Consider the following 19,509-nt stretch of genomic DNA (forward strand, 5'->3'; position numbering starts at 1 on the left):
ACGATCCCTTTTAATAGACACAAATACATACATACCACAGCATACGAAAATCCTCCCGTTCCTTCGTTTTAAAACTTTTTTTAAGCAGCGCAATAAAGGTTGGGAGCTCCCCGGCGGAGGCCTGATTGGTTGGTGCTCTTTACCAATCAGCTGACGCGAAGGGGTGGGCGGGGCTTGGGCGTTGTGCGCTTGCGCGTTGGGGTGGGAGTGGGAGTGAGCGGTTAGCGGAGGAAGTGCGAGCGCGAGAGCGAGACAGCAACGACATTAACGGACGGCAGTATGGAAGCGCGAGGTGAGTGCGAGTGGGCGCCCCGGCCGTGTGTGAGGAGTTGGAGCACCGGGCTTCGGCTTTGCTGCTTGCCGTTCCTCGTTTTACCACAGCCCAGCCTCTCCCCTTATCGCGCCTTGCCTTGGTCACTGGAGCTCGGGCTCTCCGGCCTGCGCTGAATGTTTCAGCTTTGAACTGGTGCCGACCAGCGTTTAGGCGCGGCATGAGTCGCCGCTCCTCGTCCAGCCGTGCCTATGCCCTAATGTGGTAGCGCGGCTGCGTCTAAAAATATCTCTCTGCCCACCCCCGTGGCAGCTGAGGGGTATGAAGTCAGGTCATGGGATTAGTAGCAGTCACTTAGTTTTCACCCTGACTGCGAGACTGCACCTGTTCCACGAAGCTTTGATTTTTAATAATTGAATAGCCTGACGCAGTGCCATTTTCCACTCCTATAGGGGGCACAGAAAGCAGAGCTACTCAAGTAGTCAATATCAAGTAGTGTGACCTTGCGCTTTCAAGATTTTTCTATATATAGTGGACCTCCCGCACCCAGTGCGCTTCTGGGGGACTACCTGTCCTGTCTTCTGAAAAACTGCTAGCACCCCAGGTTAAACACTGCAGAAAATATTAGTGTATAGCAACAGTTGTTGTCTTACTGAAGCACTTTTTTTAAAGTGAAAATCTGACCGTGGGGACCTCTGGGATCCTCTTGTGGACCAGATTGTGAAAACATTAGTGCCTAGAGTTGCAGCTGTATTATGAGTGAGTACATTTTGAAGTTTGTGACAATTGATTTTGAGTTTATTATTTTTTAAGTAGTCATGCAATTGGTGGGTCACATTCTACTCTATTTGTGATATGGTTGGCAGCATGTCTTTTTCAGTCCGTGAGGCTAATATTTGAGTAGTCATTTGTGAGAAGTGAGCAATTGTAGAATTTATTCATCATAACAACTTGCATTTATATAGTACCTTTAACATCCCAAGGCGCTTCAGAGGTGCAATATCAAACAAAATTTGACACTAAGTCACATAGAGATAATTGGGAGAAGTGACCAAAAACTTGGTTAAAGAGGTAGCTTTTAAGGAGCATCTTAAAGGAGGAAAGAGTGGTGGAGCAGTTTAGGGAGTTAATTCCCGAACTTGGGGCCGAGGCAGCTGAAGGCACGGCCGCCAATGACGGAGCGATTAACATCGGGGATGCTCCAAGAGGCCAGAATTGGAGGAGCGCAGAGATCTCGGAGGGTTGTCGGGCTGAAGAACCTTACAGAGAAAGGAAGGGGCGAGACCAGGGAGGGATTGAACACCAGGATGAGAATTTTAAATTCGAGGCATTGCCGGACCGGGAGCCAATGTAGGTCAGCGAGCACAGGGCTGGTGGGTGAACAGGACTTGGTGCGAGTTAGGACACGGGCAGCAGAGTTCTGGTTGAGCTGAGGATTATGGAATTGGGAGGCAGGCTAAGAGGCCAACAGATATATGTGAGGATTTTGTATTTGTTTGTAAGACAGAAATGAAACTGAGAAAACATAAGTTTTGCCATGTTGTGGTTTGGTCATGGTCTTTAATTTTCCATTTGTTTTCCTTTAAGACTCAAATCAGACGGCGTCACCACAGAATGACGGACTTAACTCTGCAGATGAATGTGACTTGCATAAAAATATTTCCACCACAGGCAATTCTCTTCCAAAAGAGATGCTCACGCCAAACTTGCAGCCTTCTGATGCAAGCGAGATCTACACTTCTAAACTAGAAGCTGTGGTTAGTAAGAATAAAATTGATGAACAGGAGGCCATTGTGGAGCCCTTTACAGATTTGACAGATACATCAGCGGTGCAAGTAGAATCTCCTGAAGGATCTGCATCAATGGACACTGAATCTCAACCTGAGAACTCTCAACCTGAGAACTCCCCACCTGAGAGAATAGTAGAAGATATAGAAAATGTAGAACTTAATGATTCAGAAATCCCCTTTCCTACAGAATATGAAAAGTTTTGGAAGGTGGTTGAGGACAACCCCCAGGACTTCACAGGTTGGACATACTTGTTACAATATGTGGAGCAAGAGGTGAGTGAGCAGATTGTATGAAATATTGCTTCCTTTGTAATTTTTCATCGCCTAAAATACATCTAGAAATAGTGGTGGTGTCATATTAGCACACTGAGGGCTGAGTTATTTCATTATTATTAACAGAAGCTTTATTGCTGGTGCTAGTAACAATTCTTACCAATCATTGAAAATGCTTATTTGATGTGATGCACAGAAAGCTAATTGACTGACAGACTTTTCAATTCACCCAGACTTCTGAACATTTGCATATTTACCATCTATCACATGATTCAGAATGTGTGGAGTGTAATTTTTCAGAAATGCGGGTAAGTTGGAAAGTCTGTATTTAAATATATAGTAATTAACTGAAATGCTGGTGAGAATAGTGATGTACTGCCATTGCTTCCTGTGTAAATCACATTTTAAAAGATTGAAGTACAGTTCAGATTTCATTGTGGCACCCTGCTGAATCCTTGCACTCTAATTTCAACTATAAAAGAGGAAATCTGACTAAATGTTGGTTATATTTTGTATTGCTGGACTGAGGTTTGTACAGGACGATCAAAACAATCGTTCTGGGAGTTTCTCAATATTAAAGAATTTACTTTTTCTGATCCCAACACGGTATCTTATCACTGAAATCCTACCTCCGGTATTAGTTGGATTAAACTGTCATTGTAGTTTTACATTGTGGCATTAATTCTATATACTGGATAGGAAATGCAAATCAAATTCTACATTAATATTTCGGTATCCATTTAAGAAACAAGTCATTTTTGTATATAATCTGTTCACTAAAAATACTGGAAGTAAGCAACAACATGATGTAATATTTTGACTGTTGTTAAGATGACTGGGAGGGAAAAATTATAAACTGTAATCTGACAGCATTCCAGTTGGTGGAAATTACTAGTACCAATGTTAAAACAGTTCATTTATTATACACTATCTGGGGTGCCCGGCGTTAACCAGTTTTACAAAAAAGCCTGGGCATGAGACTGGTGGGCTGGCCACTTCCCTCTTCCCCTCTCTCCCTCCCCCTGTCTCTCCCTCCTTTGCTCTGTCTCCCTCCCTCTCCCTCCCTAGCACCTCAGGCCCGGCCCAACTTACCTCGGTACCGGAACGGAGTCAGTCCGACAACGGGAGGCCGGGTGCCCATCGCTCCGAAGCGAGCCCGGGGTTCCTCGTGGTTAACGCGGCGGGCCTTTGGACCCGGTTGGCCGGGCGGCAGACGAACGCCTTTCGCTGCGGACTCCTGTGGTTTTTCACACATCCTGACCATGGTTGACCGCACCACCAGATGGCCGGAGGCGGTCCCCCTGTCATCCACTACTTCGGCGGACGTGGCCAGGGCGTTCATTTCCTCCTGGATCGCCCGTTTCGGAATGCCCGCAGATATTTCGTCAGACAGGGGACCGCAGTTTTCCTCCGAACTCTGGAATGCAGTGGCCCAAGGACTCTGTCAAATTACACCGCACCACAGCCTACCACCCACAGGCGAATGGCCTCTGCGAACGCTTCCACCGGTCAATGAAAGCCGCCCTGAGGGCGGGCCGGCCAGCCTCCAGGACACTGGATGGGCAGACAAGCTACCGTGGGTCCTGTTGGGCCTTCGCACGGCCCCCAAAGAAGACCTTCACTCTTCATCAGCAGAGCTTGTGTATGGTCAGCCGCTGCGAGTCCCAGGGGACTTCCTACCAATATCGACGGAGCCATGGTCCGCGTCTGCCCAGCTTGCTAGTCACCAAAAGGCTACCAGATGTTTCGCACCGGTGCCCACTTCGCACCACGGGCTGCAGAAGTCACACGTTCCCACGGAGCTTCACAAGGCTGAATACGTTTTTATTCGCCATGACACACATAGGGATCCGCTCAAGGCCCCATATACCGGCCCCTTCTGCGTGTTGGAAGCAGGGGACAAAACCTTCACGGTAGATGTCGGTGGTAAACCGGACCACATTTCGGTTGACCGCTTAAAGCCAGCACATTGAGGCCGAGACGGGGTCGGCCACCCATCGTCTTTACGGCAGACCGAGTGCGACCGACCGCCAGCCGACCAGCACCCTTCGCCTCGAGAGTACAGGAGTCGTTCTGACGGGCTCGTCAGACCCCTTCACCGTTTTACTTTGTCCGTTAAAGCGAATTCTGGGGGGGCGCATGTGGCAGAACCACTGAATGACTCTGGCTAACTGTATATAATTCTCTTTAATGATGTTCTAACACCAGCCTAAACCTGTACCATTGTGTTAGGCATTACTGTGTTTTGTATATAGAGTTTGCATGTACGGGGCGTGGCCTCTTTAAGAGCGCGGGAAAACACGGGCAAACGCGATGACGTCACGTCGCAAACCACGGGGCTGCCCAGGCAGTCCTTTTGGCGTCTCCGTTGAGTAAAGACCTGTTTAGTTGTTCTCTTGTGTCGATCTCCGTTATTCGTTGGAATTCGTTAATTCCTACAGTATCATGATACAGGTAGACTATCCTTTATCCGAAAACCTCGGGACCAGCCGTGTTTCGGTTTTCGGAAAATTTCGGATTTCGGAAGGTATTTTATAAGACTGGGAAATTTGTCGGGGGGTGGGTCGGCGGGAGTTGGTCGGTGGGGGTCGGGGTCGGCGGCGGGGGTCGGGGTCGTGCGCCACTCTGGTCGTGTCGTGCGCACGACTTACGCTGAACGAAAAAACCTTTGGTTTTTAGAGGGTTTCGGTTTCCGGAAGTTCGGATAAAAGGTAGTCTACCTGTAATTAGAAACAAAATGGGATAATGTAGCATTTGTGTATGTGTTGAAAATAAACTGAAGCATATTATCCATTTTTGCAGAACCACATCCTGGCAGCCAGAAAAGCTTTTGATCATTTTTTGTCCCACTACCCGTATTGTTATGGCTATTGGAAAAAGTATGCTGACCTTGAGCGGCGACATGACGACATGAAACGGGCAGATGAGGTGAATGATTCCTTGTGACTTTTTCTTTTTGGTTTTTCACTTTTAATTTTAACCTGGCCTTGTTTCAGACTACTACTCCAAGCCAGCTTCTACTCAAAGGCTAAAGCGCAACTCAGGCTTGCAAGCGATTTTGAGAGTTTGATCTTGGCTTTTAGTAGATGCCTTTCAAGGTCTCATCCACTTTTTCACATTTGAAAGAAAACATTTTCCCGTAGCAGTTTTCAGCTAATATCTTCTCTCTTTGTTAACAGGTTCATTAGTACTACAGTTTGTCAAGCTTTGCAGTGCAAATCAATGCAGTTTAACAAGTAGGGCAGGGCTTTTCTAACAGTTTTACTTGGGTGCTATGATTTTAATCTCGATTGGTTTTTCCTTATTTTATGTTTGTGTTTCTATTTTTGCTGAATTTTATGACATCTGTGGTTAGAGGCTGTCAGTGATGTTCTAATGGGTCTGTGCCCTATGGTCTGTACCCCAAGCCTGCCCTACCTGGTCAGAATGCAGGAGCCATCTCACACTCTGAAGATCAAGGCTGTACGCGTGGAGAGCAGAACATTGTGATGTTCTTTCCACCCTCCACACAATGGTAATGGCAGATTATTCAAACACATTCCTGATTTTTATCTGCATTTCTGAAAACAAAGTTATCCAGAAAGTAACATTTTCAGTGTACAGACTCTGCTGGTGGTTTTCTGTTATTAATAAATTTTAGTTATTACTAGAAACCTCTTTGTCACAGATATACCGACGAGGTCTGCAAGCAATACCTCTTAGCGTTGATCTTTGGCTTCACTATGTCAATTTCTTAAAAGAAACTTTGGATAGCAACAATCAAGAGACTGATGCCAAAATAAAAAGGTAATAGTGGATTGATACCTGAATCTTTGACACAAAAAACATGCATCTTGACTCAGTTTGCATCTTGCTGCTGAATTTCTCAATTTGAAGCTCAGTTGAACGAACTGAGAAAGTTGTGAGTTTTACTATATGACTTGATTCCAAAACACTAATAGGTGTCAACCTTCCTGTTTCATTGAATTCTGGAAATTTACAACACAGAAGGCCCATCATGTCTGTCTCCCATTACACGGTTTATCAAGTTTTGCATTGCAAATCACTGTATAACTTAAAAAGTAGGCAAAACTTTACTGACCTTTTGGCATGTGCTATAATTTTAACTTAAATGTTTTTTATTCACTTTATGTTTGTGTCTCTTTCTGCTGAATGTTATTACATTTGTGTGTTAGTGATTTTTTGGGGGTCTGTACTCTGCTCTTCACCCCAATATATTTGTATTTAACAGAAAACATTATTGTAGGCCACACAGTAACACACACAGCTAAGCTACTCCTCCTTGGAATATAGAAAAAAACAAATAGTTGTCGCTTGTGCAGAAAGTTCATAGTAAAACTGGACCTGAAACAAAAAGTTCCTCATCATAACTTTACATGGGGGTTTGCTTTTTTTTTTAAGTGAACCTGGTGAACTTGACTGAACCATAATAAAAAGACAGAACAAAAAAAGGGATAAACCAGCATTTTTCACATTACTTCCCTCTTTCTCTTCCAACCCTCCAATAAGTCCCTCACAAGTGACCCTGATGCCTCATGGGAGGAACACAGGTAGTGGGATTAGTTTTGAATTGCTCTAGGAAAGAGCAGGCATAGACATGATGGGCTAAATGGCTGCCTTCTGTAAACTTCTGGTTCGATGGCCATAATGCTAAATTTTCAGCTCGCTGGTGTGGCCTGCCAAGCCTCCTAAGTCTTGGTGTTCCAAAGCTGGGTGGAAACCTGCCACTCCTGCATTTGGCACCCCGGCACCTTTTGCTGTAGCTCCATGTACTTTGTGGCAAGGCTGAGGGTCCTTCCTGTTTGCATTGCCTTGTCGCAGCTTGCCTGCTGAACAAATCGCCTTGCTCAATGCTTATACTCTTGTATTGTCTTTGTCCAGCTACAATTTCTAAATATCCTCCAGGACTAAGACTACCAAATACCGTAACTTAAATTTTTGTTTTGTGCTTCAGGTGTCAAGTCATATGCAGAAAGAATAGAATATTTTGCGAATTCATAACCTGTGCTGCCTATTGGACTTGCATGCAAGAAAGCAATAAGCAGTTTACTGCTAAATGAGAGCTCTGGCCTCTGCTCAAACTGCTTTCTTCCATTTATGGTTGATTTTGTTAATTCAAAAACCCTTAAGAATCCATCTATGTCACCCCTTTAAAATTTGGCATTAGACTGAATTTAGTAAAATGACTGTACAGAGTTGCAGCTTGATCAGTTCCATCCTCACTTACAGGACTTGTCGTCGATGTGTCTTTCGCCAGCAGTTCAAGAACATGCCGCTGCTGCTTTTTCTTTACCTGTTGTTTGCACTTTTGCACTTTGTTATACTTTTGGATCTTTTCTGACCTTTTTTTAATGTACATTATTTTGATGTTTGAATGTTAATCACTCATTCCCCATTCCCCATCGAGTGCTTATCCTTGCCTTGAGATCTAAGTTGGCTTTCAGTAAAGTGCCTAGGTATATGAACAAAAAACCCTATTCGGTAACTGCTTTTAAGTGCTGGGTTACTTATGCATCCATAAATTCTCACCTTCAGTCTTCAAAAGCTGTAGAGCATTACAACAGACTTCATTTAAATTACAAAGTAAATTTATTGAATGAACAAGTTAATAACGCAACAGTGATGAAATACTGTTGCATATTTACAATAGAACATCTTCTATCTAACTCCAAATAGATAAAATAACAAACAATTCTAACTCTAAGCTAAACTAAACTTTTGTAGGTAACTTTTAAATATACAAATTTTCTCTTCCATCAGCAATAAGAAACTGTCCTAAGATTTTAAAAGTCTTTTGACCTCTCGAGATTTTATACTGTCATGAGATAGTCCAACTATAGACCAGAATATCTCTCTCTCTCTCTCTCTCTCTCTCTCTCTCTCTCTCTCTCTCTCTCTCTCTCTCATTCATTCATTGTCACTCAAGTATAAGTTGCACCAGTCACAAAGTAGCATGTATATATTTGACAATTGTATCTTCTTGAGCCTTTTACCTGGGTACCACAATAGCAAACCTTGCAATATTAAGTCAGGACCGGTCTGGTGCAAAACCTTCGCTCTAGTTAGCTGTCAAAAGAGATGGATAACAATTCAAAACTTAGTAAAAACATACATTAATTTTGTCACACTCCTGCCTCTTGGGTTTGAAACATTCCTTCTGGAGTTTGTATTGTTTCTTTGCATTCTCCAGTTTCAGCACTTCTAACTGGTACATACATTCCTTGTTCTTCTGCAATGAGTTAAGCTGTCCGTGTGTATCTTGGCCCTTGTACACATTCGGAATACTGCTGCTTGTTATTGCTCATTTTACTTAAATTTAAAAGTTCGAATAACTTGTTGGTCTGTAAGTGATAGTCTAATTCCAACCTTTGCTGCTACCGCTTATGTTTTTGAACTTTTACCTCCGATACTTTCTTCTTCTTTGTCAAGGACCTTCTCTTATTCGGCAGTCCCTCGGAACCGAGGATGACTTGCTTCCACACTAAAAATGAGTTCTCGGGTGACTGATGAGTCCAATGCGGGACCTACAGTCTCTGTCGCTGTTGGGGTTGTCCATGAGGGTCCTGACATTCCAGGTCCCGAACTTCATTTTAAAGGGTGGAAGATGCCTGTGCATGAATTCTTTTAACGTGGGGTGGCCGTTGCACACCAGCTACCCCACGGGCTTGACACAGCAAGGTCTTGGTCCAATGGCAAGGGGATCCAAGAAGATTGGAAACCAGGCTCTGCTACATCAGCCTAGCACACAAACACAAACATACTCCTCCTGTCCTCCTCCCTCCTTCCCGCAGGTCCTCTGCCTGAGTTTCATAGGCTATAACCCTGTAGTAACAAAGGCATTAAACATTAAAAGATGCATCAAATGTTAAACTCAACCAGGTGCTTCCTGTGGAGTCCAAAATAGTATTGTCTCTTTCCCACCCCACCACCCAAGCACCAATTCCCTAAGCAAGCCCTCACTCCATACCAATCAGAGCATACCATACACACACAATATTTGGGTAACTAGCAAGCCCAGGGTCGAACAGAAACCCTGGTCACTGTATTTGCTTACTTGTGTACCCGCATGTGATCTCGACTTCTGAAAGAGGTAGAGTCCTTGGGTTAGGAAGGGGAAAATCAGCCAGATCCAGTGGGAAGTGTGTAGTTTTTGGGCAAGGATTGGATTGGACTTGGCTGGGATCACCCTTGCAGTCAAATTGCATGCCAACCTTTGGTAAGCTATCTGAAAACAACTGGAGTTTGTGGAGCCATACCCCACTGAGAAGTCAAGAAGGAAGGGGAGGAAATGAAAAGATACAGGGGTAGAGTTTAAGCTTTGGGCGCAATTGGCGATTTCAGCGCAAATTGCACCCATTTTGAAAAGTCCCCGTCCCCCTCCGAGTTTCCGCTCAAACACATTTGCATATCGCCGAATGCAAAATCTGCCATGAACCAGCACAATTGGACAGCGTTTTAAAATTTAATTTAAAAGAAAAATACTCCTTGATATGTTTGAGTGGTAACTTGATAAAGTTTGATTTAATATAGCTGAAAAATCACAAAAATAAGCATTTTAAATCAGTGTCAATCTACCACCTGTGAGTAACCCAATTTTAAATTCCTGAAAATGACTTAAATATACAAAATATTTTATAGTTAGATTAGTGTACAGTAGTCAGTTCCTTTAGTAAATATTTTTAAAATTCATTCAAAAATTTCAAAATGTACCTATTCGTGTCCTTGTGCCAAAAAAGATCCAGCTTGCTTTTTAGAGCCTCCTTTAAAGGCCTGCAAACCAGCGCAATTAGCAGAAACTCCCAATGGTGGTTGATTCACCCTGGGGGCCTGGCCAGTTTTGTGGGCGGGGCTTGCTTCTAGCGTGATGGTTTTTTAAAACTAGCACAAGCTTGCAGAAACTCAAATTGCACTGAATGCAATTTGCGCTTAAAATTCTGCGATCTTTTGCGCCATTACGCCGATATCTGAGGAATTGCGCCGAAAAAACCCAGCGCATTCGAGCAGCAACTCCAGGCCACAATGACAAACGAATCTTTTTTCTATATTCCTACAGTGTTTTTGAACATGCTGTGTTAGCTGCAGGGACCGACTTCCGCTCGGATAGACTGTGGGAAACTTACATTAACTGGGAAAATGACAGGGGAGATCTGGAAGAGGTGACGGGAATTTACGATCGGATTCTTGGTATTCCAACACAGCTTTACAGTCATCACTTTCAAAGGTAAACTAGAAGAACCAAAACTGAAAACAATTCTTTGTCACATTTATATTTATGCTTGGAATCTTATCTTGCTGTTGAAAATCTTGTTCTATACTTTGAGGAATGAAGATAGAAACTGAAATATTGTAAAATACAAAAAATTAGAAATGGAAAGAAAATTAAAGATTGATAAGTATAGAGGGAGAGAGCTTTTATGTTTTTGTTGTCAAGTAAATGGAGTTTAAGGAAGTTGGCTCACTAGTTGGCTGGCACAGGTTCCATCTTGTATAATGTCTTTGTACATGTCAGTTAATCAATGTTAGGAATTTTATTGTTGCAGACGTTGTATTTTATTGGGCTGTTCGTGAGTGTCTAATTGTTCCGAACTTAATACCATTCTCAACTTTTAAAATGCCCTTGTTTCCTGACCAATAACTTCTGCAAAAATCATTACAAACTGAAATTCAAGAATTGTGCTGAACCTCGAATATTTTTTAAATTCTCCATATTCTCAGTAAATTAAAAATTGTAATAGTTTATTTTTATTTTTGTGCAGAAATTCTACTACAGTCAACAAAGGATTAAATGTGAAATTCTCAATAAACTGAATCTTCAGGGTAGGAAAATTCCTGTAGTGTACCCAATATTTTGTATTATAAACTGGAATTTTCTTTCCTAACTTTTTTTGTCTGGTAATAAAAGGCTCGCAAATCTGGGGTATTACATGAAGTATGAATGATTTTACTGTTTTTCAGGTTCAAAGATCATGTTCAGTATCACTTGCCTAAAGATATAATCTCTTCAGAGGATTTTATTCAACTACGTCGAGAGCTGGCATCCACAAATGAACACTTCGATAATGATACTCCAGGAAATGATCTAGCAGCTGGAATTGATATAAATGATCCTGCACAGGTAACATGGACGACATACATATTTTATGTTTCATCTCAGGACACTTGCTTCCTGACCCTGGCACTCACCCGGGAATCCCTCGCCCTGAGTTCCAACCCATCCAAGCACATCTGTCAGTGCTCCAGCCCTGCCACACTCCCTATTTCTGCCACTTTGAGGCCCTGACTCAACATGTTTTTCGTTCTCAAGACAAGCTGTTGATACCACCACCATCGCCACAGTCTGATGGAATTTTGGGATCCTCCCTGATGTTGCTAAACTCTAATCCCCCTCCCACCCCCAAGTGTGGAAGCCCTAAATCTTTTATATAAAAAAAAAAAAAAAAAAATAACTGACAGACTGGAATCCTCACCCCAGTGTTGCCGCACTGCTGCTATGTCCCATAATTCTCCTCTCTGCCCCTTCTCAGATTCCAGAATCCTCTTTTTAAATTCCTCCTAGTACAATGTAATCAGAAGACTATTTGACTTACTCAGTTGTCGATCCGTGGCCATGATCATACATTGTATGATAGCAAAATACTGTGGATGCTGGAAATCCGAAATAACAACAGAAAATGCTGGAAAAACTCAGCAGGCCAGGCAACATCCGTGGAGAGAGAAATAGAGTCAACCTTTCAGGTCGAAACCCTTCGTCAGGACTGAAAAAGGACCGGAAATGAAACAGATTAAAAGGCCAGTTTGGGGGCTGAGAAATGGGGATGAAAGAACAAGAGAAGTGAAGAGACATTAAGAGGTATTCAAAATGAGACGAGATGGTGATAGGACTAGTGGAGAGACAAAAGACGGCTCTAGGTTAGGTGTGAAATGCGCTGGCAGAATGGGAGACAGCTGCCATGTGGGAGAAAAAAAGGGGGAAGGACCAAAACAAAAGTGCAGATAAAAAATATGTAAAAATGTAATAGGGGCCGAGGTTATGATCTGAAATTGTTGAACTCGATATTGAGTCCGGACGGCTGTAAAGTGCCTTATCGGAAGATGTGTTGTTCCTCGAGCTTACGCTGGGTTTCCATGGAACAATGCAAGAGCCCGAGTACGGTGAGGTCTGAGTGGGAATGGGGCGGTGAATTAAAATGACAGGCGACCGGAAGCTCGGGGTCACCCTTGCGTACTGAACGGAGGTGTTCCGCAAAGCAGTCACCCAATCTGCGTTTGGTCTCCCCAATGTAGAGGAGACCGCATCGTGAGCAGCGAATACAGTATACTAGATTGCAAGAAGTACAAGTAACTCTTTGTTCCAATCCTACTCTGGTCCCCTCCCTCACCTCTTTTTCCAGTACATTGATGACTGTATCAGTGCCGTTTCCTGCTCTTGCCCTGAACTAGACAATTTCATTCACTTTGCCTCCAATTTCCACCCTTCCCTCACCTTCACATGGTCCATCTCCGACTCTTCCCTTCCCTTCCTCGACTTCTCCGTCTCCATCTCTGGGGATAGGTTATTGACCAACATTCACTACATGCCCACTGACTCCCACATCTACCTGGACTACACTTCCTCCCACCCCGCCTCCTGTAAGGACTCTATTCCATTCTCCCAGTTTCTCCGTCTCCGCCACATCTGCTCCGACGATGCCACCTTCCACACCAGTGCTTCCGACATATCTTCCTTTTTCCTCAACCGAGGATTCCCCTTGACCGTGGTTGACACGGCCCTTGACCGTGGTTGACACGGCCCTTGACCGTGGTTGACACGGCCCTTGACCGTGGTTGACACGGCCCTTGACCGTGTCCGTTCCATCTCCCGCACTTCTGCCCTCACCCCTGCCCCTCCCTCCCGGAACCACAATAGGGTTCCCCTTGTCCCCGCCTTTCACCCCACCAGCCTCCACATTCAACGGATCATTTTCCGCCATCTCCAACGTGATCCCACCACCAGACGCATCTTCCTCTCCCCTCCCCTTTCAGCATTCCATAGGGACTGCTCCCTCCGAGACACCCTAGTCCACTCCTCTATCTCCTCTATCACCCCCAGCACCCCTTCCCCTTCGCCCGGCACCTTCCTGTGCAAGCGCAGGAGATGCAACACCTGCCCTTATACCTTCCCACTGTCCAGGGTCCCAAACACCCCTTCCAGGTGAAACAGCGATTTACTTGTACTTCTTGCAATCTAGTATACAGTATTCGCTGCTCACAATGTGGTCTCCTCTACATTGGGGAGACCAAGCGCAGATTGGGTGACCGCTTTGCGGAACACCTCCGTTCAGTCCGTAAGGGTGACCCCGAGCTTCCGGTTGCCTGTCATTTTAATTCACCGCCCCATTCTCACTCAGACCTCACCGTCCTCGGGCTCTTGCATTGTTCCACGGAAACCCAACGTAAGCTCGAGGAACAGCACCTCATCTACCGATGAGGTACTTTACAGCCTTCCGGACTCTCGAGTTTAACAATTTCAGATCATAACCTCGGCCCCTATTACATTTTTACATATTTTTTATCTGCACCTTTGTTTTGGCCCTTCCCCCTTTTTTCTCTCCCACATGGCAGCTGTCTCCCATTCTGCCAGCGCATTTCACACCTAATCTAGAGCCGTCTTTTGTCTCCACTAGTCCTATCACCATCTCATCTCGTTTTGAATACCTCTTAATGTCTCTTCACTTCACTTCTCTTTTGTTCTCTCATCCCCATTTCCCAGCCCCCAAACTGGCCTTTTAATCTGTTTCATTTCCGGTGCTTTTTCAGTCCGAACGAAGGGTTTCGACCTGAAACGTTGACTCCATTTCTCTCTCCACGGATCATACATTGTATGTTACAATGCATTTTACCACTGTTGGAAATCATTGAATCCTCCAACTCTTCATTAACAATGCCACAGGGGATCCACTGGTTAATAAATTTAAAAATTATCCATCAGCACGCACTGATGTCCCATGACTATTCTTGCATCGTTGTAGATGCAAAACAATCTGAAAATGCTGATGCTTCTGAGCTGTCGTCTGACACTATCCACATCCCAATATGCAAAGTTCCTTGACCACACAATTTAAGCTCTGACCCAAACCTGTGCTTGCTTAACAACAGTAAGACTTTGCGTTCTCAAAAGGACACTACTCCAGCTTAGCAAAAATAATATATTATGCATTATACAGTATAACACTTCTCATTAGTTTGTGCAATGCATGGGAAATTAATTTTGAAAAAACGAATCTAATTTATGTATATATAAAAGTATATTAACACACAAGTCTACACTTTTGTGTTGTGGCTTATAGTGCCAAAATATGAGTATAGCAGCAGCTTGATGTCATTCTATAGTGAGCCACCTATGGCACACTTGTATAGAAAATAATGTAATGCATTGAAAGTGATCATGGCCCAGAAATTCGGGTCCCCACGGGTGAGTACGCGCTGGGTACTCGCGCGTAAGCCCAACGACAACGAAAGTGCCGGTTTCGTGCATGCACTGCGCATGCGTGGGAAATCGGAACTTCCGTTCCCTTAAAGGAAGGGGCGCACAGGTCGAACGCGTGCGCCGGAGAGGCAGCGCGTACGCCTGGAACTTCCATTTTTTTCCCCAGGTTTTTCCGGGAGGGTAAGTCTCCAGCAGCTACGCTTATAAAAAGCAGTCGCAGGGCCTGCTTTTAACAAGGTAAGTGCTGAATTAAGTAAAATTAAAACATTTTTTCCACAGGTTTATTATTTTTAAATACTTTAAAGAAAAGTAAGTTTATTTTTAGCCCCGTTGGAAACTGTAATTAATTTTTTCAAATTTAAAATATTTATTTTATGTAATTTATAGTTATATTAATGTGATTTAAAAAAAAAAAAAAAAATATTTGAAGTTTGTTATGTTTTGGGGCTGAATTGTATTCATAGATTTGACAGGTCTTCCTGTCAAATCTATGAATACAGATTCCCTGCTACCATTGGCTCCCCATGGCCCACGTGATCCCAGGGGACACTTCGAACTAACTGCGCCCCTGGGATACGCAAGCACTGCGTGCCGGCAGTTGGAGCAGGCCCAGGATTGGAATCCCACGCGGGCCCACAGCACAATGGCTGGCGCGCTAGGTAAGTGCAGGTCGGAGGCTTGCACCCGCGGGAAGCCCCCGACCCGAATTTCTGGGCCCATATGTCTACAACCAGAAGGGTCCCATTGGACATCCACAGTAGGACATTGTGGGGCTATATTTGGTAAGGCTGTGGTACAGGAAGGTTCAATAAAAGCCAGGTTTCTGGTTTGATAGTCAATGAAATGAGTAGCTTTTATGAATCTCATCTGGTTTATCCTGGTGTTCATTTTGTTCAGATCCTGGTTGACCTACGTCTATCAGTCAGCTCCCTGTGTTTACTAAATCTGGCTCCCATATCCACTATGAAAACTAGACCTACTATTTTACCACCAGGATAAGGGAGCTGAATTTTGTAGTGTAAATGGAGGGAGCTGGCTCATGGACACAAGTCTTCTTGCCAAATTAAACAAGCGCCAGTATAAAACTGCCTAATAAATGCAGTGCTCACATATCCATGGGAGACGCAGTGCAGGGAGTAAGAGAGGAGTCTATGGTTGGAGGGGCGGGGGGGGGTGATAGTTTCTTTCGTAGAATCCCGAATGGCATGTTGCTTTCCTGGTGCCAGGGTTCAGGACATCACGGAGCTAATACCACAGGGAATGGAATGGGAATGTGAGCAGCCTGAGGTCGTGGTTCATATGGAACCAATGACCTAGATAGGAGTAGGTGGGACGTTCTACAAGGGGATTTCAAGAAGCCAGGTTCTAAATTAAAGAGCAGAATCTTCAGAGTAGTTTACTCACCATGCCACATGCTGGACCAGATAGGGAGAGAAAGATTAGGACTGACGACATGTGGCTGGAAGGGTGATGTTGAGGAAAGGGTTTCAGATTCTGGGACCACTTCTGAGGCCAGGGAAGGCTGTGCAGATGGGATGGTCTTAACCTAAACTGGAGAGTTTAAATAGGGCACTGAGGAATGATTTAAACTCTTTTTGGGGGTGGAAGGGGGAAATGTGAGCAAAAGACCTGCAGGACATCTGGGCAAGGTGGGGCTACATACCCAGGTAAGAGTTCTGTATAGGAATCCACATAGCATCAAACAAGTGAGTTATAAGTACACAAGTAGACCTGGCTACAACCTGAGCATGATTGGGAGATAAATATTCCAGACTACAGATCTTTAGAAAGGACAGGGAAATCGGAAGAGAATGGGTAGTAGCAATATTGATCATAGAGTTTTTTAAAAAGGGATTTCAGTAAAGGTGGTCAGGCAGTATGGGTAGAGCTGAGGAAAAGCAAAGGACGCAAGACTCTGGTAGGAGCTGTCAACAGACCTCCTGATAGTGTGGAGGGTACGGGGATGTATAAATGTGAAGCAAAAACAATATGGTTATAATGGGAGATTTTAATTTTCACAGAGTGAGAGAAACAAAGTTCAAGTAGTAAAGGCAATGAAGTTTTATAATCTATTCGGGCCAGTTTTCTAGAACAATATGTTTTAGAAAAATTCTTACAGGGTAGATGCAGGGAGGATGTTTCCCCTGGCTGGAGACTAGAACCAGTGGTCACGGTCTCAGAATAAGGGGTCAGGCATTTAGGACTGAGATGAGGAGAAATTTCTTCACTCAGAGGGTGGTGAATCTTTGGAATTCTCTACCCCAGAGGGCTGTGGAGGCTCAGTCATTGAGTATATTCAAGACAGAGATCGATAGATTTTTGGATGTTAAGGGAATCAAGGGATATGGGGATAGTGTAGGAAAGTGGAGATGAGTTAGAAGATCAGCCATGATCTTATTGAATGGCGGAGCAGGCCGAGGGCCAAATGACCTACTCTTATTTCTTATGTTCTCACAGGTTATTAATGTTTAAATGATTTAAAAATATGTTCATTTAAACTCTTGTGCTGGTAAAAGCAGGCCTTATGCCTGCTTTTACCAGGCGTAAGAATTTCATGGGCATTCGCTGGGCAGAAGTTGGGCAAATAGCCCAACTCTCCGCCTGCAGATGCCCTTTTCTTGGGGAAATGTTAGATCTGTCAATCTTGACATTGCAAGTTCTGGGTTTTCACTTGCGGGCACATAGACACCCGTAGGGGCCGCTAACTCTCTCTCTCCACAGATGCTGGCTGAGTATTTCCAGCATTTTCTGTTTGTATTTCAAATCTCCAGACCTGATGGTTTCCACCCCAACTTGTTAAAATAAATGTGTGGAAAAAATTGCAGATGCAATAGTCATAATTTTCCAATGCTCTTTAGATCCAGGGATTGTGCCCTTGGACTGGAAAATGTCAAATATCAGTAGAAGGGAGGGAGAAACCATAACTCAAATATTTGTGGCTTGTCTTCTGTTCCTGGTGTTACAATTTCTAATAATCAAATACAAGTTAGCAATGAATCATAATAGAGTAAATATTTTTTTTAAAAAGCTGTATCTATTCCTGCCAATGCTTCATCAGTGTGGCTAGCATTGACGGTGGTGAACTTTTTATGTGGATTTTATACACTTCAAAATCATGCACACTCTTGGAGGGTGACCTCCTGCATGGCAAAGTTTTTGGGTAGGGAGAAAGACTTCAGAGAGTAGGTCATCTTACTCCATGGGAAATATAGTCAGATAGTCAGTCCCCTACTAGATTAAAGAAAGAACTTGCATTTATGTAGCAGCTTTCACAACACCATGATGCCCATTAATACCAATGATGTACTTTTGAAGTCTAGTCACTGTTGTAAGGTAGGGAAACGCTATGGCCCAGAAACTCGGGTCGGGGGCTTCCCGCGGGTGCAAGCCCCCGACCTGCACTTACCTAGCGCGCCGGCCGTTGAGCTGTGGGCCCCCGTGGAATTCCGATCCTGGGCCTGCTCCAACTGAAGGCGCACAGTGCTTGCGTATCCCAGGGGCGCAGTTAGTTCGATGCGTCTCCTGGGATCACGTGGGCCATGGCGAGCCAATCGAAGCAGGGAATGCCCATTCAATACTACGGGCCCCAAAACATCACTAAATCTTCAAATAATTTTTTTTTTTTTTAATCACATTTTTTAAATAAATTATAAATTACATGAAATAACTTTTAAACAATTTAAATTTTTGATAGAAAATAATTTTATTTTCTAACGGGGCTAAAAATAAACTTGCTTTAAAGTATTTAAAAATACAAGTAGACTATCCTTTATCCGAAAACCTCGGGACCAGCCGAGTTTCGGATAAAGGAGAATTTCGGATTTCGGAAGGTGGGTCGGCGGGGGGGGTCGGCGGGGGTTTGTGCGCACGACTTACGCTGACGCTCAGCGTAAGTCAGTCGGGGTCCGCGGGGGGGTCGGCGGTTGTCGGGGTCCGCGGGGGGGTCGGGGCCGGCGGGGTCCGCGGGGGGGTCGGCGGTTGTTGGGGCGGGGGGGATCGGCGGTTGCGGTTGGCGGGGTCGGCGGGGGGGATCGGCGGTTGTCGAGGCTGGCGGGGTCCGCGGTTGTCTGGGTCGGCGGGGGGTCGTGCGCACGACTTACCCTTTATCCGAACTTCCGAAACCGGAACCCTCTAAAAACCGAAGGTTTTTTCGTTCGTACGCACGACTTACGCTGAACGAAAAAACCTTCGGTTTTTAGAAGGTTTCGGTTTTCGGAAGTCCGGATAAAGGGTAGTCTACCTGTAATAAACCTGTGGAAAAAATGTTTTAATTTTAATTAATTCACCACTTGTAAAAAGCAGGCCTTACTCTGAACCCCTTCTTTCAGGGGAACGGAAGTGCCGGTTTCCAGTGCATGCAGGAAACCGGCACTTCCATTGGGCCTACGGGTGAGTACCCCGTGCGTACTCGCCCGTGGAGACCCGAATTTCTGGGCCACTATTGCAACACAGCAAGGTCTCGCAAACAACAATGAGATAATTACTATATAATCTGTTTTACTGGTGTTAGTTGAGGGATAAATATTGGACGGAACACTGGAGAAGTTTCCTGCTCTTTCAATAATACCATGGGATCTTTATGTCCACCTGAAAGGACACCTGCGGCCTTGATTTAACATCTCAACAGAAAAAAATGTGCCTCCGATAGTGCAATACTCAATTCTGCACTGAAGTACCAGCCTAGATTGTATACTCAAGTCTCTGGAGTG

The 19,509-nt window shown here is 44.4% G+C and overlaps 1 protein-coding gene across 8 annotated transcripts in view; it reads left to right on the plus strand.

Moving 5' to 3' along the window:
• Positions 1–201: 201 nt before the first annotated feature.
• The window catches only part of LOC147109207 (pre-mRNA-processing factor 39-like), a 51,925-nt gene continuing 32,617 nt past the window's right edge, over positions 202–19,509 (plus strand). For 5 of the 8 annotated variants that reach the window (XM_086002905.1, XM_086002907.1, XM_086002909.1 and 2 more), the window contains exons 1-6: positions 202–292; positions 1,859–2,334; positions 5,137–5,262; positions 6,002–6,120; positions 10,388–10,555; positions 11,290–11,449. In XM_086002905.1, the coding sequence (XP_085859031.1) occupies positions 280–292; positions 1,859–2,334; positions 5,137–5,262; positions 6,002–6,120; positions 10,388–10,555; positions 11,290–11,449 (1,062 nt within the window). In that variant the 5' untranslated portion in view covers positions 202–279. Of the gene's footprint in view, positions 293–623; positions 1,031–1,858; positions 2,335–5,136; positions 5,849–6,001; positions 6,121–10,387; positions 10,556–11,289; positions 11,450–19,509 lie in introns of those variants that run through there. The other 3 variants (XM_086002906.1, XM_086002912.1, XM_086002911.1) reach the window with 3 other exon arrangements.

Source organism: Somniosus microcephalus, chromosome 12 (genome assembly GCF_052327205.1).
Source record: "Somniosus microcephalus isolate GS21.2 chromosome 12, FLI_Smic_1.0, whole genome shotgun sequence".
Classification (NCBI taxonomy): Eukaryota; Metazoa; Chordata; class Chondrichthyes; order Squaliformes; family Somniosidae; genus Somniosus; species Somniosus microcephalus.